This window comes from Halichoerus grypus, chromosome 5, assembly GCF_964656455.1.
Source record: "Halichoerus grypus chromosome 5, mHalGry1.hap1.1, whole genome shotgun sequence".
NCBI lineage: Eukaryota > Metazoa > Chordata > Mammalia > Carnivora > Phocidae > Halichoerus > Halichoerus grypus.
In genome coordinates this window covers 127,483,349-127,500,376 of record NC_135716.1, presented here as the reverse complement: position 1 = coordinate 127,500,376, position 17,028 = coordinate 127,483,349, and the positions used below count along the sequence as shown (strand labels likewise).

Below are 17,028 nucleotides of genomic sequence, written 5' to 3'. Positions count from 1 at the left end.
GAATCACACAAGGAAAACACTTTCCCAAAGCCATTGATGGGAACAAGAGGGGCTGATTTTCATGAGTTTTTACAAAGAGCAGGTCTCAAAGACTGGAGTTTTAGAGGTCTGTGGCATAGTCAGTGTGGAGCCCTGACGGCACTGCAGTGCTCCTGTGGAGAAGGAGGGCAGATAGCCTGGGGGCAGACTGTGCAATCTGAGCATCCCCTGGGACACAGTGGGAGAGAGAGCACCCCTTCTTGGAGTGCATCTGAGGGAGGTGGCATTGCTTCTCCGGGGACACAGGAGCCAGCAGGTGCCATTTCCCTTGCCTGCACCTCAGCATATGCACAGAGACACCTGCTGAGGGTGGCTAACCTGGACACTGGCTCCTTGCTGTGCTTTACTCCAAACTCCATGCCCATGCACTTTGGTGGGACTGCCCTTCTGGGACAAACCTGCATCAGTCCCAGAGTAACAAGACCCTTCCCCAGAGGACCAGCACAGGTCCCCACCAAGCCAGGTCCCTAAAGTTTGGAGTTTTAAAACTCAGCTGGCCTGGCTGGGATGGAGCCCAAAGTGCACTGTGATGCTGGGCGGGCAGGCAGCCAGGACACAGACAGGGTGAAGGCAGCAATCTGAGGGACATCTGGGATGCAAGAGGGGAGACTGTCTGCTCTTCTGGGAAGGCTACCTGGAGAGCAGGTACAACCTCCCCTCCACGGACAACCTCCCCTCCACGGGGATTAAGAAGCTGGCTGGCCCCATTTCCTTCACCCCGCTCTTCAGCATAAACTAATTTCAGTAAGCAACATGGTGCCAATACTGGTAGCCTAAACTCCTTTACAGCAAACCCCACCCCCTTGTGCTCTACTGGTGCTGCATTTCTTGGACAGGTGTGCCTGAAAACCAGAGCAATGGGCCCATCCTCCAGAAGACCAGCACAACCCACCCCCCTTTCCTTCCCCCCCCCCCAACCGCACACACCGCATCTACTAACCATAGTTCTGCAAAGCTTCAGCTCTAGTGGAAATAGCATCAGGTCTCTTTTAACAAGAAGAAGAGAGCACACCTAGTTAAAACTCACCACACTCTGGTCAAGGTCCAAACACTCCCCACTTCAGCCAAGAGGAAACTCTGCAGAGGACTGACCTGAGGGAAAGAGCAGCCACAAAACAGCAGCAGAGTGCACACAGCATATACCAGAGACACTTCCTGAAGCATCAGGCCCTGGACATATATGACCTCTTCTGCATAAAGCCATTACTCTCAGGAGCATGAAACATAACAGGCTTTCCTAACATACAGAAGAAGACAGAGATCTAGACAAAATATCAAGATGAAGCAATTCATCCCAAAAGAAAGAACAAGAAAAAGTCAAGACCAAGGATCTAATCCAAACAGATATAAGTAAAATGCCTGATCCAGAATCATAAGGATACTAGCTGGGCTTAAGAAAAGCATGGAAGACACCAGGGAGTCCCGTACTGCAGAGATAAAAGACCTAAAAACTAGTCAGGTTGAAATTAAAACACACACACACACACATACACACACTGTAACTGAGATGCAAAACAACTGGATGTAATGACTACAAGGATGGAAGAAGCAAAGAATAAATAAGTGATACAGAAGATAAAATTATGGAATCATTCCAAGATGAAGGAAGAGGGAAAGAAAAATATTGGATCACAAATGTAGACTAAGGGAACACAGTGACGCCATAAAGCATAATAACATTTGTATCATAGGAGTCCCAGAAGAAGAAGAGGGAGAAAACGGAGCAGAAGGTTTATTTGAAGAAATTATAGCTAAAATTTTCCTCACCTTGGGGAAGGAAACAGATCCAAATTAAGGAGGCACAGAGAACTCCCATCAAAATCAACAAAAGGAGGCCAACACCAAGACATATCATATCTAAATTTGCAAAATATAAAGAAAAAATCCTAAAAGCAGCAAGACAAAAGAAGTCCCTAACTTACAAAGGAAGACCAATAAGGTTAGCAGCAGATCTCTCCACAGAAACTTGGCAGGCCAAAAGAAAGTAGCATGATATATTCAACATACTGAATGGGAAAAATGTACAGCCAAGAATACTCTATCCAGCAAGGCTATTCATTCAGAATAGAAGGAGAGATGAAGAGTTTCCCAGATAATAAAAATTAAAGGAGTTCATGACCATTAAACCAGCCCTGCAAGAAATATTAAAGGGGATGCTTTGAGTAGGAAAGAAAGACAAAAAGTGACAAAGACTACAAAGGAATAGAGAAAATCTCCAGAAACAACAACAACAAGAAGTAATAAAATGGCACAAAATTCATATCTATCAATAATTACTCTGAATGTAAATGGACTAAATGCTCCAGTAAAAAGACACAGGGTATCAGAATAGACAGAAAAACAAAGCCCATCTATATGCTGTTTACAAGAGACTCACTTTAGACCTAAGACACCTGTAGGGTTTTTTTTTTTTTTCTTTTTTTCTTTTTTTTTTTCCACCTGCAGATTGAAAGTGAGGGGATGGAGAAATAGTTACCATGCAAATGAATGTTAAAAGAAAGCCGGAGAGTGCCTGGGTGGCTCAGTCAGTTCAGCATCTGCCTTTGGCTCAGGTCATGATCCCAGAGTCCCAGGATCAAGTCCTGCATTGGGCTCCCCGCTCAGCAGGGAGTCTCCTTCTCCCTCAGACCCTGCCCCTCTCGTGCTCTCCTTCTTTCACTCTCTCTCAAATAAATAAATAAAATCTTAAAAAAAAAAAGAAAGCTGGAGTTGCAATACTTATATCAGACAAACTAGATTTTAAACCAAAGACTGTAATAAGACATGAAGAAGGGCACTACATCATAATAAAGCAGTCTATCCAACAAGAACATCTAACAGTTGTAAATATTTATGCCCCCAACTTGGGAGCATCCAAAAATATAAATCAATAAATAACAAACAAAAAGGAACTCATTGATAATAATACAATACTAGTAGGGGACATTAACACCCCACTTATAGCAAGAGACACATCATCTAAGCAGAAAATCAACAAGGAAGCAATGGCTTTGAATGACACACTGGACCAGATGGATTTCATGGATACATTCAGAACATTTCATCCTTTATAAAGCAGCAGAATACACAGTTTTTTCAAGTGCACATAGTTACATTCTCCAGAACAGATCAGATACTAGGTCACAAATTAGGCCTCAACAAGTACAAAGGGATTGAGATCACATCATGCATAGTTTCCAATCACAACACTATGAAACTTAAAGTCAATCACAAGAAAAAATTTGGAAAGGCCACAAATACATGGACACTAAAGAACATCCTACTAAAGAATGAATGGGTCAACGAAGAAATTAAAAAAGAACTTTAAAAATACATGGAAACAAATGAAACAAATGAAAATGAAAAACCTTTGAGATGCAGCAAAAGTGGTCATAAGAGGGAAGTATATAGCAATACAGGTCTAACTCAAAAAGCAAGAAAAAGTCTCAAATCTGCAACCTAACCTTACACCCAAAAGGAGCTAGAAAAATAACAACAAATGAAGCCTAAAGCCAGCAGAAGGGAAACAAGAAACATTAGCGCAGAAATAACTAATACAGAAACAAACAAACAAACAAAAGTATTATACACATTGATGAAACCAGGAGCTGGTTCTTCAAAAGAATTAATAAAATTGATAAATCCTTAGCCAAGTTTATCAAAAAGAAAAGAAAAAGGACATGAATAAATAAAAGTACAATGAAAGAGAAGAAATCAAAACCACATTGCAGAAATACAAATTATAAGAGAATATTATGAAAAATTATATGCCAACAAATTGGACAACCTGGAAGAAATGGATAAATTCCTACAAACATATAAACTAGCAAAACTGAAACAGAAAAAAATAGAAAACTTGAACAGACTGATAACCAGCAAAGAAATTGAATCAGTAATCAAAAATCTCCCAACAAACTATTGGTTCAGGGCTGAATGGCTTCCCAGGGGAATTCTACCAAACATTTAAAGAAGAGTTAATACCTATTCTTCTCAAACTATTCCAAAAAAAAAAAAAAAATAGAAATGGAAGGAAAACTTCCAAACTTATTCTACAAGTTACCATTATCATTATCTTGATTCATTATCCTGATTCCAAATTCAGACAAAGACCCTACTAAAAAAGAGAACTATGGGCCAGTATCTCTGATGAACATGGATGCAAAAATTCTCAACAAAATACTAACAAACCGAATCCAACGGAACATTAAAAGAGTCATTCACCATGATCAAGTAGGATTTATTCCTGGGTTGCAAGGGGTGGTTCAATATTCACAAACAATCAACCTGATATACCACAATAAATGAAAGGATAAGAACCATATGATCCTCTCAACAGATGCAGAAAAAGCATTTGACAAAGCACAGCACCGATTCTTGATAAAAACCCTCAATAAAGTAGGAATAGAGGGAACAAACCTCAACATCATAAAGGCCACATGTGAAAAACCCACAGCTAATATCATCCACAATGGGGAAAAACTGAAAGCTTTTCCTCTATGGTCAGGAACAAGACACAGATGTCCACTCTGACCACTGTTATTTAACAGAGTACTGGAAGTCCTAGCCTCAGCAATCAGATAACAAAAAGAAATAAAAGTCATCCAAATCAGCAAGGAAGAAGTCAAACTTTCACTATATTCAGACAACATGGTACTCTATGTAGAAAACCCAAAAGACTCCACTAAAAAATTGCTAGAACTGATACACAAATTCAATAAAGTTGCAGGATACAAGTCAATGTACAGTAATCTGTTGCATTTCTCTACACCAATAATGAAGCAGCACAAAGATAAATCAAGGAATCCCATTTACAATTGCACCAGAACCATAAAATACCTAGGACTATACTAACCAAAGAAGCAAAAGATCTGTACACTGAAAACTATAAAACACTTATGAAAGAAATTGAAGATGACCCCAAAAAATGGAAAAACATTTCATGCTAATGGATTGGAAGAACAAATATTGTTAAAATGTCTATACTACCCAAAGTAATCTACACATTTCATGCAATCCCTATCAAAATACCAACAACATTTCTCACAGAGCTAGAACAACAATCCTAAAGTTTATATGTAACCATAAAAGACCCCAAATAGCCAAAGCAATCTGGAAAAAGAAAAGCAAAGTTGGAGACATCACAATTCTGGACTACAAGTTATATTACAAAGTTGTAGTGATCAAGACAGTATGGTACTGGCACAAAAACAGACACATTGATCAATGGAACAGAATAGAAAATCCAGTAATGGACCCACAACTGTATAGTCGACTAATCTTCAACAAAGCAGGAAAGAACATCCAAAGGAAAAAAAATACAGTCTCTTCAACAAATGGGTACTGTGCTTCACCACAGACTCCAGGCACCCAGGCAGGTGTACACCGCCAAATCCCCTGCTGTTGAATTGTCGCTCAATGGTGCCCAGAGGGCCTTTGTCCATGAAGAGGCAATATACCCTTTTCCAAATATACTCCAGGAAGGGGAACAGTCTCTCTCAGTGCAACCCAGGGGATCCCCACACCACAGCATCTTGCATGAACCCCACAGGCCATTTATTCTCCCTCTCTCCCTGAAAAGGGCTCCCTCTCCTCTGCGGCACCTGCCTTTTCTCTCCCCCAGTTCAAATCTCCGTATCTCCCTTCTGCCACATTCTCTCCCTCGAAATGTGCAGATTGTTTTCTTAATCCTCAAATCAATTTCCTAGTTGTTCAAAATGATTTGATGTTGATCTAGCTGTGTTCAAGGGACGAGGTAAGCCAGGGTTCCCCTACTACTCCGCCATCTTAACTCCTCCACCCCAGTTTTCATAGTATTCTTATACTCAATAATAAGTACAAAAAAATGTTCTGAAACATATATTTCAAACATTACTAAATAAATTTATATACTCATAGATTGTCATTTATTCAAGCATTTACTGCTATAAATAAAACCTTTTAATAATCAAAGAATACCCAAAATAATATTGCTTATAGCAGAAATAATGAATAAAAATTTATCAGTAAACTGAAAAACTATTATTTAAATAGATTTATTTAAATCTCTACCACAAAATTCTGCCATCATTAGGTGTACCTATAGCTCTTTAAAGCATACTCCATTTGTGATGCATTCATGTTTTTTACACAATGGTTTTTTTCTTCAATCATTCTATTTCTGACATTTTTAATTTTTCTTTTAAATTAATTTCCCTCAGCTTAAAAATATACTGAAGTTAGTACCATCTCACTTTTTAAAAAAATCTCCCATTAATCCTATTTCTGGCAGCTAAGGCATTATCTTTCCTCTGTCCAAAATTTTCTCAGAAAAGTTTCTATACTTGGTAATTATATATTAACCCATTGCAATTCTGTATCCATTCCTGAAAGTTACTAAAATCCCAAAGATGCAACATCTCTTCAACAGAAGTTTTCAAAATAGTTTTGTTTCCATGATAATTTTTCTTGACCTTTAAAAACATCCTTCATTTTTTTAATCATTCTTTTCTCTTAAACTAAGTGATAATAAGCCATCTCTCTGTTTTTCCTCCTACCTCCTGGAATTAATTCTCTGTTATCTTCACTGGTCCCACTGCTTTGTATCCATAAAATGAAACTGCCCGAAGGCTTTGTTCTTAGCTCTCATACTGATCCCTATATTTTCTTGTGAGTTTGGCTTTAACCATACCCTCAAACCACTCACTACTGAATTTACATCTTAGACCTAGAACATTATTTCTGAATTTTAGTTCTTCATTTCCAATGCCTGGTTGATATCTATATATCAATATACTACCTCAAATAAACATGACCAAACTTAACATTCTACCACAACTCTTCAAATGATGCCATTTTTGTAAACTAAGTTACTTTTTGTCCCAGTTACCGAAGTTCAAAATACCAAAAGAACATTTTCTCACTTATTCTTTTTTCATATTCATATTATTCATATTTCATCAGTTAAAAAAAAATCCTGTCAAATCGTTACACTGTCTGTCCTTTGATATACAATGTTGATTGTAGGGCTGTGAAACCAAGACAGACTTGAAATCCCAGCTTCATGACTGACTATATGTCTGATACTGGGTAAAATCTTAAACTTTACTATATTTCATTTTTTTCTGTGAAATAATATCTTTCCACACCAAAGAATATGATGAAGAATAAATATTCTTCAGAAAGTCCTTCCCTATCTAGCCCAAGCCTTCATCCCTTTTGTCCCATGTTACTACTTTCTTTTCTTTAGAAATTAACACGATCTGACATTCTATGCTGGTTTTGTTGTTTTGTTTTTTCTGCTTACATGTTTATTTCCTGTGCCTTCCCACTGAACTTTATGAGAGCAGAACCTTTGTTGGTATTATTTACCACTGAGGCCAGAATAATCTCGTTCACGTATTAGGTGATCAATACATATTTGGTAAAGGAATGAATAAAATATATAAAATGCCTATCACAATGACTTTTACTGAGTGTCTGTCCTCTAAACTCTGTCTTCTTTCTTCTTTGCCACTATTCTCTGCCTGTATCAACTCTAATCACACCATTTCTGCCCTACAGTAATTGATCTCTCTGCTCTCATCTGTCTCCTAACCCCCATTAATCTGCTAGCAAAACACTGGATTAATTTCCTTTAAAAAACTTTGTCAATTTTTTTCATAGAGCACCAACTATGGTAGAACCACTCCATTTTCCTCCTCAAATAACTACAATAGATCTTCATTGCATTCATTAAGATGTCTAAACTCCAAGGTTCTTTTCATAGCCCCGCTAACTTCCTATTCATTGCTTAAATGAACATCAGTCATTTTGATTGCCCTTAAAAAAAGTCATGTTAAAAAAATAAAGTGAAGTGGGCGCCTGGGTGGCTCAGTTGGTTAAGCGACTGCCTTCGGCTCAGGTCATGATCCTGGAGTCCCGGGATCGAGTCCCGCATCGGGCTCCCTGCTCTGCGGGGAGTCTGCTCCTCCCTCTGACCCTCCCCCCTCTCATGTGCTCTCTCTCTCATTCTCTCTCTCTCAAATAAATAAATAAAATCTTTAAAAAAAAAAAAAAAAATAAAAAAAAATAAAGTGAAGTATGTCCCCACCTTTGATTATACCATAATACCCAACTAGAATACATAAATGAAATTCTTCTTTTAGGGCCCAGGTTAAGATACCCAGAATTAAATACTGCCTCATTTTCTACTTCTCTAGAATTTTTAAGTATTATTTCAAAATCATTAATATACTCACTTTTTATAAATAATGTATGCAGTTACAAAGTTTTCTAACTTTCTAATCTCCATGCATAATCACTGTTCATTGTTTATATATACTTTCAAATGTAATCACTGTTCAACTGATTTTCCATTCTTCATCAATTGTCAATGCATAGATAGATAGATACATTTAGATATACTTAGAACATATGTTCTGCAACATACTTTTTTATTTCCTATGTACTTGTACTTTTCTAACACCTGCAGAGCTCATCTCTTTTAAATTTTACATAATTATCTGCCCTAATACTCATGTCATGAAGCATTTTTTAAAAAATTTTATCTATCCATTTAAGTATTTTGTAACCTACAACTAGATATCGTTTCTCAATCACTTCTTTCAGCATGTTAAAAAAATCAGGATATAATGATGATTTCAACATGCCATGTCACCAAATTAAGAATTTAATAGTTTTATCCACTTCCACTAATATTCCAAATTGTCCTTTAAGGCATTGAAAAAAAAAAAAAAAACTACTTCCCAATGGACTAACTCAAATATGGAAAACCTGAAAAAAATTAGAGATCCACGATCTATTAAAAAAACAAGTATTTTTAATCAACAAAATCTTCAAGAACTAAAAAATGAAAATAGCAAGGTGAAAGAATATAAGATTAAATTAAAATATCAATTGTATTTCTATATATTAGTAACAAACAATCCAAAAATGAATTTAAGAAAATAATTCCATTCACAATATCAAAGCGAATAAAATACATAGAAATAAATTTATTTTATTTTATTATGTTATGTTAGTCACCATACATCATTAGTTAGTTTTTTTTTTAAGATTTTATTTATTTATTTGACAGACAGAGAGAGAGAGCACAAGCAGGGGGAGGGAGAAGCAGGCTTCCCGCTGAGCAGGGAGCCCAATGTGGGACTCGATCCCAGGACACTGGGATCATGACCTGAGCTGAAGGCAGACGTTTAACCATCTGAGCCACCCAGGCACCCACATCATTAGTTTTCGATAGTGATCCACGATTCATTGTTTTCGTATAACACCCAGTGCTCCATGCAGTACATGCCCTCCTTAATACCCATCACCAGGCTAACCCATACTCCCACCCCCCTCCCCTCTAAAACCCTCAGTTTGTTTCTCAGAGTCCATAGTCTCTCATGGTTCATCTCTCCCTCCAATTTCCCCCCCTTCATTTTTCCCTTCCTTCTCCTAATGTCCTCCATGCTATTCCTTATGTTCCACAAATAAGTGAAACCATATGATAATTGACTTTCTCTGCTTGACTTCTTTCACTTAGCATAATCTCCTCCAGTCCAATCCATGTTGATGTGAAAGTTGGGTATTCATCCTTTCTGATGGCTGAGTAATATTCCATTGTATATACGGACCACATCTTCTTTATCCATTCATCTGTTGAAGGGCATCTCGGCCCTTTCCACAGTTTGGCTATTGCGGACATTGCTGCTATGAACATTGGGGTGTATATGGCCCTTCTTTTTGCTACATCTGTGTCTTTGCGGTAAATACCCAGGAGTGCAATTGCTGGGTCATAGAGTAGCTCTATTTTTAATTTTTTGAGGCACCTCCACACTGTTTTCCAAAGTGGCTGTACCAACTTGCATTCCCACCAACAGTGTAAGAGGGTTCCCCTTTCTCCACAACCTCTCCAACATTTGTTGTGTCTTGCCCTGTCAATTTTTGCCATTATAACTGGTGTAAGGTGGTATCTCAATGTGGTTTTGATTTGAATTTCCCTGATGGCTAATGATGATGAACAGTTTTTCATGTGTCTGTTAGCTATTTGTATGTCTTCTTTGGAAAAGTGTCTGTTCATGTCTTCTGTCCATTTTTTGACTTGATTATTTTTTTTTTGGGTGCTGAGTTTGAGAAGTTCTTTATAGATCTTGGATAGCAGCCCTTTGTAGTGTCATTTGCAAAAATCTTCCCCCATTTTGTGGGTTGCCTCTTTGTTTTGTTGACTGTTTCCTTTGCTGTGCAGAAGCTTTTTATCTTGATGAAGTCCTAAAAGTTCATTTTTGCTTTTGTTTCACTAGCCTTTGGAGATGAATCTTGAAAGAAGTTGCTGTGGCCGATGTCAAAGAGGTTACTGCCTATGTTCTCCTCTAGGATTTTGATGGATTCCTGTCTCACATTGAGGTCTTTCATCCATTTTGAGTTTATCTTTGTGTATGGTGTTAGAGAATGGTCGAGTTTCATTCTTCTGCATATAGCTGTCCAATTTTCCCAGCATAATTTATTGAAGAGACTGTTTTTTTTTTCCATTGCATATTTTTTCCTGTGTTGTCGATGATTATTTGACCATAGAGTTGAGGGTCCATATCTGGGCTCTCTATTCTGTTCCACTGGTCTATATGTCTGTTTTTGTGCCAGTACCATGCTGTCTTGGTGATCACTACTTTGTAAAAAACTTGAAATCAGGCAACGTGATGCCCCCAGCTTTGTTTTTCTTTTTCAACATTTCCTTGGCAATCCAGGGTCTCTTCTGATTCCATACAAATTTTAGGATTGTTTGTTCCAGCACTTTGAAAAATGTCATTGGAATTTTGATCTGGATGGCATTAAATTTTAACAAAATAACTGCAAAACTTGCACAATGAAAACTATAAAACAATGTTGAAAGAATTAAAGAATATCTAAATAAATTGAGAGACAGTTCACATTCAAGATTGAGAATACTCACTATTGTAAAGACGGCAATCTCCACAAATTGATTTATAAATTCAATGGAATCTTTATCACTAACCCAGCAAGAATCATTGCAGAAATTGACAAGCTGATCCTAAAATTCATTTGTAAATGCAAGGGACCCTGAATAGCCAAAGCAATATTGAAAAAAAAGAGCAAAGCTGGAGGACTCACACTTCCCTATTTCAAAACTTAACTACAAAGCACCTACAATAATCAGACTGGGTGCTACTGGCATAAGGATAAAATATATAGACCATTGGAATATAACTGAGAATCCAGAAATTAACCTTACATTTTATGGCCAATTGGTTTCTGACAAAGATATCTAGACAATTCACCTGGGAAAGAATAATCTTTTCAACAAATGGGGCTGGTGTAATTGAATATCTACATGCAAAAAAAAATGAAATTAGACCCTTACTTCACACCACACATAAAAATTCATTCAAAATGAAACACAGTCTAAATTTCAGCAAAATTATGAAACTTCTAGGAAAAAACATAGAAAAAATTTTGTGACATTAGGCAGATTTCTTAGATACAACACCAAAAGCATGATCCATAAAAGAAAAAATTCATAACCTGGATGTCTTAAAACTCAAAATTTTTCTGCTCTAAAAGAGAACATCAAGAAAATGAAAAGATGAGCTAGAGGCTGAGAAAAAAATATCTGCAATACATATATCTGATAAAGGATTTATATCCATATAGCTACTCTTACAACACAATAATAAGACAAACAACCCACTTTCAAAATGAGCAAAAAATTTGTACAGACATTTGACAAATATATATGTATAATTGATAAGCAGATGAAAAATGCTTATCACCATTACTCAATAGGGAAATAAAAATTAAAACCAAAATAAAATACCACTTTATACCTACTAGAATGTCTATAGTGTAAAATACAAAAAAATACTAATTGTTTGAAAGGACATACAGAAACTAAAACCCTCATGCATTTTTGGTTTCTACTGTTTAGAAAGCAATTTAGTTTTTTACAAAATTAAGCATAAACTTACCATACATACCCGCAATTGCACTCCTAAGAATCTACCCAAGAAAAATGAAAACATGTCTACACAAAAACATGTAAGAAGTAGTTGTTCATAACAGCATTATTCATAATAGCAAAAACTGATAATAAGTGAATGAATAAAAAAAATGTAGTATATTCATATAATGGAAAATTACTCAGCAATCAAAATAACTAACTACTGATACATGCTACAACATAAATGAGCCTCAAACACATCACACTAAGTGAATGAAGGCAGCTGCATAAGACTGTGTATTGTATGACTTGATTCATATAAAATGTTTAGAAAAGCAAATGTACAGAAACGGAAACCAGACCAATGGTACCTAAGACTGAGGTTGGGAGTCAAGATTAACTACAAATGGGAAAGAGGGAAACTTTTGGAATGGTGGAAATTTCTAACACTGGAATGTGGAGATGGTTATACAGCACCATTAATTTACTAAAATCATTAAATCACATATATAAAATGAATGAATTTTACAGTATATAAGCTATACATCCTCAAAGCTATTAAGACATCATAGAAATCAAAAAATATATTTGTTTCTCTACAATTTGATATTTTTATGCTTAGCATTTTTTATGCAGTAGGCATACAAGCTTCTATAAATTCTCAGATATAAGATATTACTAATGTGTTCACTAGTTTATGAAATTTTAGATAAATGATACAGTATATATTAGTTCATATAACTTAGGTTTATCTGAAATGAAACTCTAATGAATCCAATTACCTTTTTCAGAGCAGGGCAGAAATTAAAGAAAAGTCGGTGGCTATATGCTTTGAATCTTTCAGGAAGATGCCAGTTCTGAATTATTTCTTCATCAGAAATCACATGATGATCCAGTGCTTTGAGAGACCATATACTGTTGACGAGAACATGTCTATATCCTTTTTTAAGGCTCACTGGACAATCGAACATAGTGAGGGCAATGAGACTTGGACAGGCAGATAACATACATATATTCTTTAACTTTGCAAACCCATTGTCATGAAGATAGAGGAGTTTTAGTTTCTTCAATCCACTCCAAAATTTGGTATCTGGTAGACTCTTTATCTGAAATATTATTAATAACATCTTAAATACAAATATTAATTTTCTATAAGTTACATGGAAAATGGAAAAACATTCAACATCTTCGAAAATTCAGTATTTTCCAAAATGGCAAATTTCTCATTAATAAGCCAAAAAAGAATCTAATTATCCAATAGTGACTGGAGTAAAAACATAATACACTGTTCATCTAGATTATGTTATCATTGTTAGTATAATTAAATGAATAGACATATATACTTTGTTCAATAAAAATTCCTCTGTAGTAGGCCAATTCTAAAATTTTCTAAACATAAAGAATTAAGGAGCCATATCAATCAATGTGATACACCACATTAACAAAAATGAAGGATAAAAGTCATATGATCATCTCAATAGACAGAGAAAAGGAATTTGACAAAATTCAACATTTACTCATGATAAAAACTCTCAACAAGTAGGTACAGAAGGAATGTACCTCAACATAATAAAGGCCATATATGACAAGCCCACAGCTAACATCATATTCAATGGTGAAAATTGAAAGCTTTTCCTCTAAGATCAGGAACAAGGCAAAGATGTCCACTCTTTCCACTTTTATTCAACACAATATTAAAAGTTCCAGCCAGAGTAATTAATCAAGGAAAAGAAACAAAAGGAATGCAAATCAGAAAGGAAGTAACAAAACTGTCAGCGTTTGCAGATGACATATTATATACAGAAAATCCTAAAGACTTCACCAAAAAATTGTTACAACTAATAAATCAATTAGTAAAGTTGCAGGATACAAAATCAATATACAAATATATGCTGCATTTCTATACACTAATAATAAGCTATAAGAGAAATTAAGAACACAATCCCATTTAAAATTGCAGCAAAAAGAGAAAATACCTAGAATGAATTTAACCAAGGAGGTGAAAGATCTGCACACTGAAAACTATGAGACATGGATAAAAGAAAGAGGAACAGACAAATAAATGGAAAGATATTCCATGCTCTGGATTGAGAGAATAAATGTTAAAATGATATTACCCAAAACAATCTACATATTCAGTGTAATCCCTTCTAAATTCCAAAGGCATTTTTCACAGAAATAGAAAAAAGAATCCCAAAATGTATATGGAAACACAGAAGATCCCAAATAGCCAAAGCAATCCTGAAAGAGAATAAAGCTGGAGGCATCATGCACCCTGATTTTTAAACTATATTACAAACCTATAGTAATCAAAACAGTATGGTATTGGCATAAAAACAGACACAAAGATCAATGTAACAGAACTCAGAGACCGGAAATAAACCCATGTATAGATGGTCAGTTGATTTATGATGGCGTCAAGAATATACAATGGGGGAAAAAGAAAGAATATACAATGGGGAAAAGGCAGTGTCTTCACAAATTTGCATATCATCCTTGCACAGGAACCATGCTAATCTTCTCCGTATCATTCCATTTTTAGTATATATGCTGCCAAAGCAAGCACAAGGGCAGTCTCTTCAATAAATGGTGTTGGGAAAACTGGACAGCAACATGTAAAAAAAAAAAAGTCGTAAAACTGGACCTCTATCTTAACCATACACAAAAATTAGCTCAAAATGGATTAAAGTCTAAAACCTAAGACCTGAAACTATAAAACTCCTAAAAGAAAACATAGGCAATATACTCCTTCACAATAGCCGTGGTGATTTTTGGTTTTGACACAGAAAGCAAAGGACACAAAAGCAAAAATACATCAGGTAAAAATACATCAAACTAAGAAGCTTCTGCACAGCAAAGGAAATCATCAAAAAAAAAAAAAAAAATGAAAAGGCAAGCTACTGAATGAAAGAAAATATTTGCAAATCATATATGTAATAAGGGGATAATATCCAAAATATATAAAGAACTCATACAACCCAATACCAAAATAAAATCCAATTAAAAATGGGCAGTGAATCTGAATAGACATTTCCTAAAGAAAACATCCAGATGGCCAACATGGTACATGAAGAGATGCTCACTATCAATAATCAAAACAAACAGGGAAATACAAACCAAAACCACAATGAGATATCACGTCACACCTGCTAGAATGGCCACTGTCCAAAGGACAGGAAATAACAAGTGTTTGCAAGGATGTGGAGGAAAGGGAACCCTTATGCACTGTTAATGGGAATGTAAATTGGTACAATCACTGTGGAAAACAGTATGGAGGTTCCTCAGAAAAATAAAAATAAAACTACCATATGATCCAACAATTCTACTTCTCAGTATTTATCTGAAGACAAGGAAAACACTGACTCAAAAAGATATATGTACCCCTCATATTCATTCTAGCATCATTTACAATAGCTAAGACATGTAAGCAGCCTAAGTGTCTACCGATGGAGGAATGAATAAAGAAAATATGCTATATATATATATATATGTATATACACAATCATCATGTTGTACAGATGAATTTAATATGTTGTATGTCAATTACGTCATTAAAAAAATTTAAAAGTCCAGAGCGTTTTTAATCCAGACCATTAATTTAAGAAGTAAAATATACCAAATCACACAGTTTTTACATATTTCTAACTCAAAATTTTGTTTAAATTTAAAAATTTTTAAAGTAATCTTCACATCCAATGTTGGGATCAAACTCATGATCCAAAGATCAAGAATCACTTGCTCCACCAACTGACCCAGCCAGGCACCCCTTAAATTTTAAATTTTGTATTTATATATATTCTATTTATTTTTAAATTTTTGTTTATATTTTATATAAAAATTGGGAGGTATATTGGGATACATAGCATAAGTGTTTTTAAATATTAATTTCATTTATATGCAAATATCTAAAATGTCTATTGCTTACCTGATTTCCATGGAGATCAAGTTTGACTAATTTTATACAACTCTGAAGTGGACGAATATCTGTAATAAAATTGTTTGAGAAGATGCATACTCTAAGAGAGATACAGGATTGCAAATTTTCCATAGATTTTAAATGAAGGCCACTGAACTTCACAAAAACAAAATCTTTTTGATCTTCTATCATGTTTTCATTATAGTGACTCCATTCTTCATGACTGGTAAGCTCTTCTGTTATTGTTCCATGAAACATCTAGAAAAAATGGGAAATAGATTAGAAAAGGTTTTTTCAACTTCCAAAAATAAATCTGAAAACAAACAAAAAATCTGCTATAGCCAGTGAGAATACAATGGGTAAGAAAGTTAAAAAAAGATCTAATTTGTAAGTGAAATCTAAAAAAGAATAAAGAAACAAAAAAAAGCAGAATTAAGACCTATAAATCAGAGAATAAACTGATAGTTGCCAGACAATAGGGGGTTGGGCAAAGTGGGTGAAGGGGAGAAGGAAATACAGGCCTCCAGTTATGGAATGAGTAAGTCACAGGAATAAAAGACACAGCATAAGGAATACAGCCAATGATATTGTAATAGTGATGTAATGGTACAGAGTAGCTACATATGTGGTGAACATAGCATAATGTATAAAACTGTTAAATCACTAAGTTGTATACCTGAAACTAATGTAACATCATGTATCAACTATACTCAAATAAAAAAATTTCAAAAAAATTAATTCCCATAAAACCTTCTAATTCAAAGCATTTTGAAAGTATGAAATTTATATAACTACAAATCAAAAATGTTATCATTGCCTTTGCCAATCAACTAATCAGTAAAAGGAAAAAAAAAATTTCCTTTTTCCTAGAGTACTTAGAGAACATGGAATTTGGTGAAACAGTTAAGAGAAAAACACCTAGGCAAGAAAACTAAAACAAAGAAAATTACACTTTTTACACCTTGTATAATAATTCTGGTTAAAACATTCTGCTAAATAAAGAAATGCACTGAATGATAAACTTCCAAGTCAGGAGAGTGCTAACATTTGTGTAAGAGGCTGAAAAATGTAGCTAAATGAAATTAAGGCACAATACAGGATTTCAACTGTTACAAATTTCTTAAAAAGACAATTTGCAATCACATTATTTATTTCTATGTTCAATTCAACTAGGTAATTA

At 35.1% G+C, this 17,028-nt stretch overlaps 1 protein-coding gene and 1 non-coding gene across 2 annotated transcripts in view; both read right to left on the bottom strand.

The window, feature by feature from the left end:
* Positions 1–17,028, bottom strand: part of LRRIQ3 (leucine rich repeats and IQ motif containing 3) — a 193,398-nt gene that overhangs the window by 152,537 nt on the left and 23,833 nt on the right. Inside the window, exons 2-3 of the mRNA XM_036084757.2 lie at positions 15,858–16,106; positions 12,715–13,038 (exon numbers count right to left, since the gene is read on the bottom strand). Coding sequence (XP_035940650.2) covers positions 12,715–13,038; positions 15,858–16,106 — 573 coding nt within the window. The remainder of the gene's footprint in view (positions 1–12,714; positions 13,039–15,857; positions 16,107–17,028) is intronic.
* LOC118530984 (U6 spliceosomal RNA) lies at positions 14,392–14,498 on the bottom strand. The gene has a single exon (XR_004914921.1). It is a non-coding gene; the product is annotated as a U6 spliceosomal RNA (small nuclear RNA).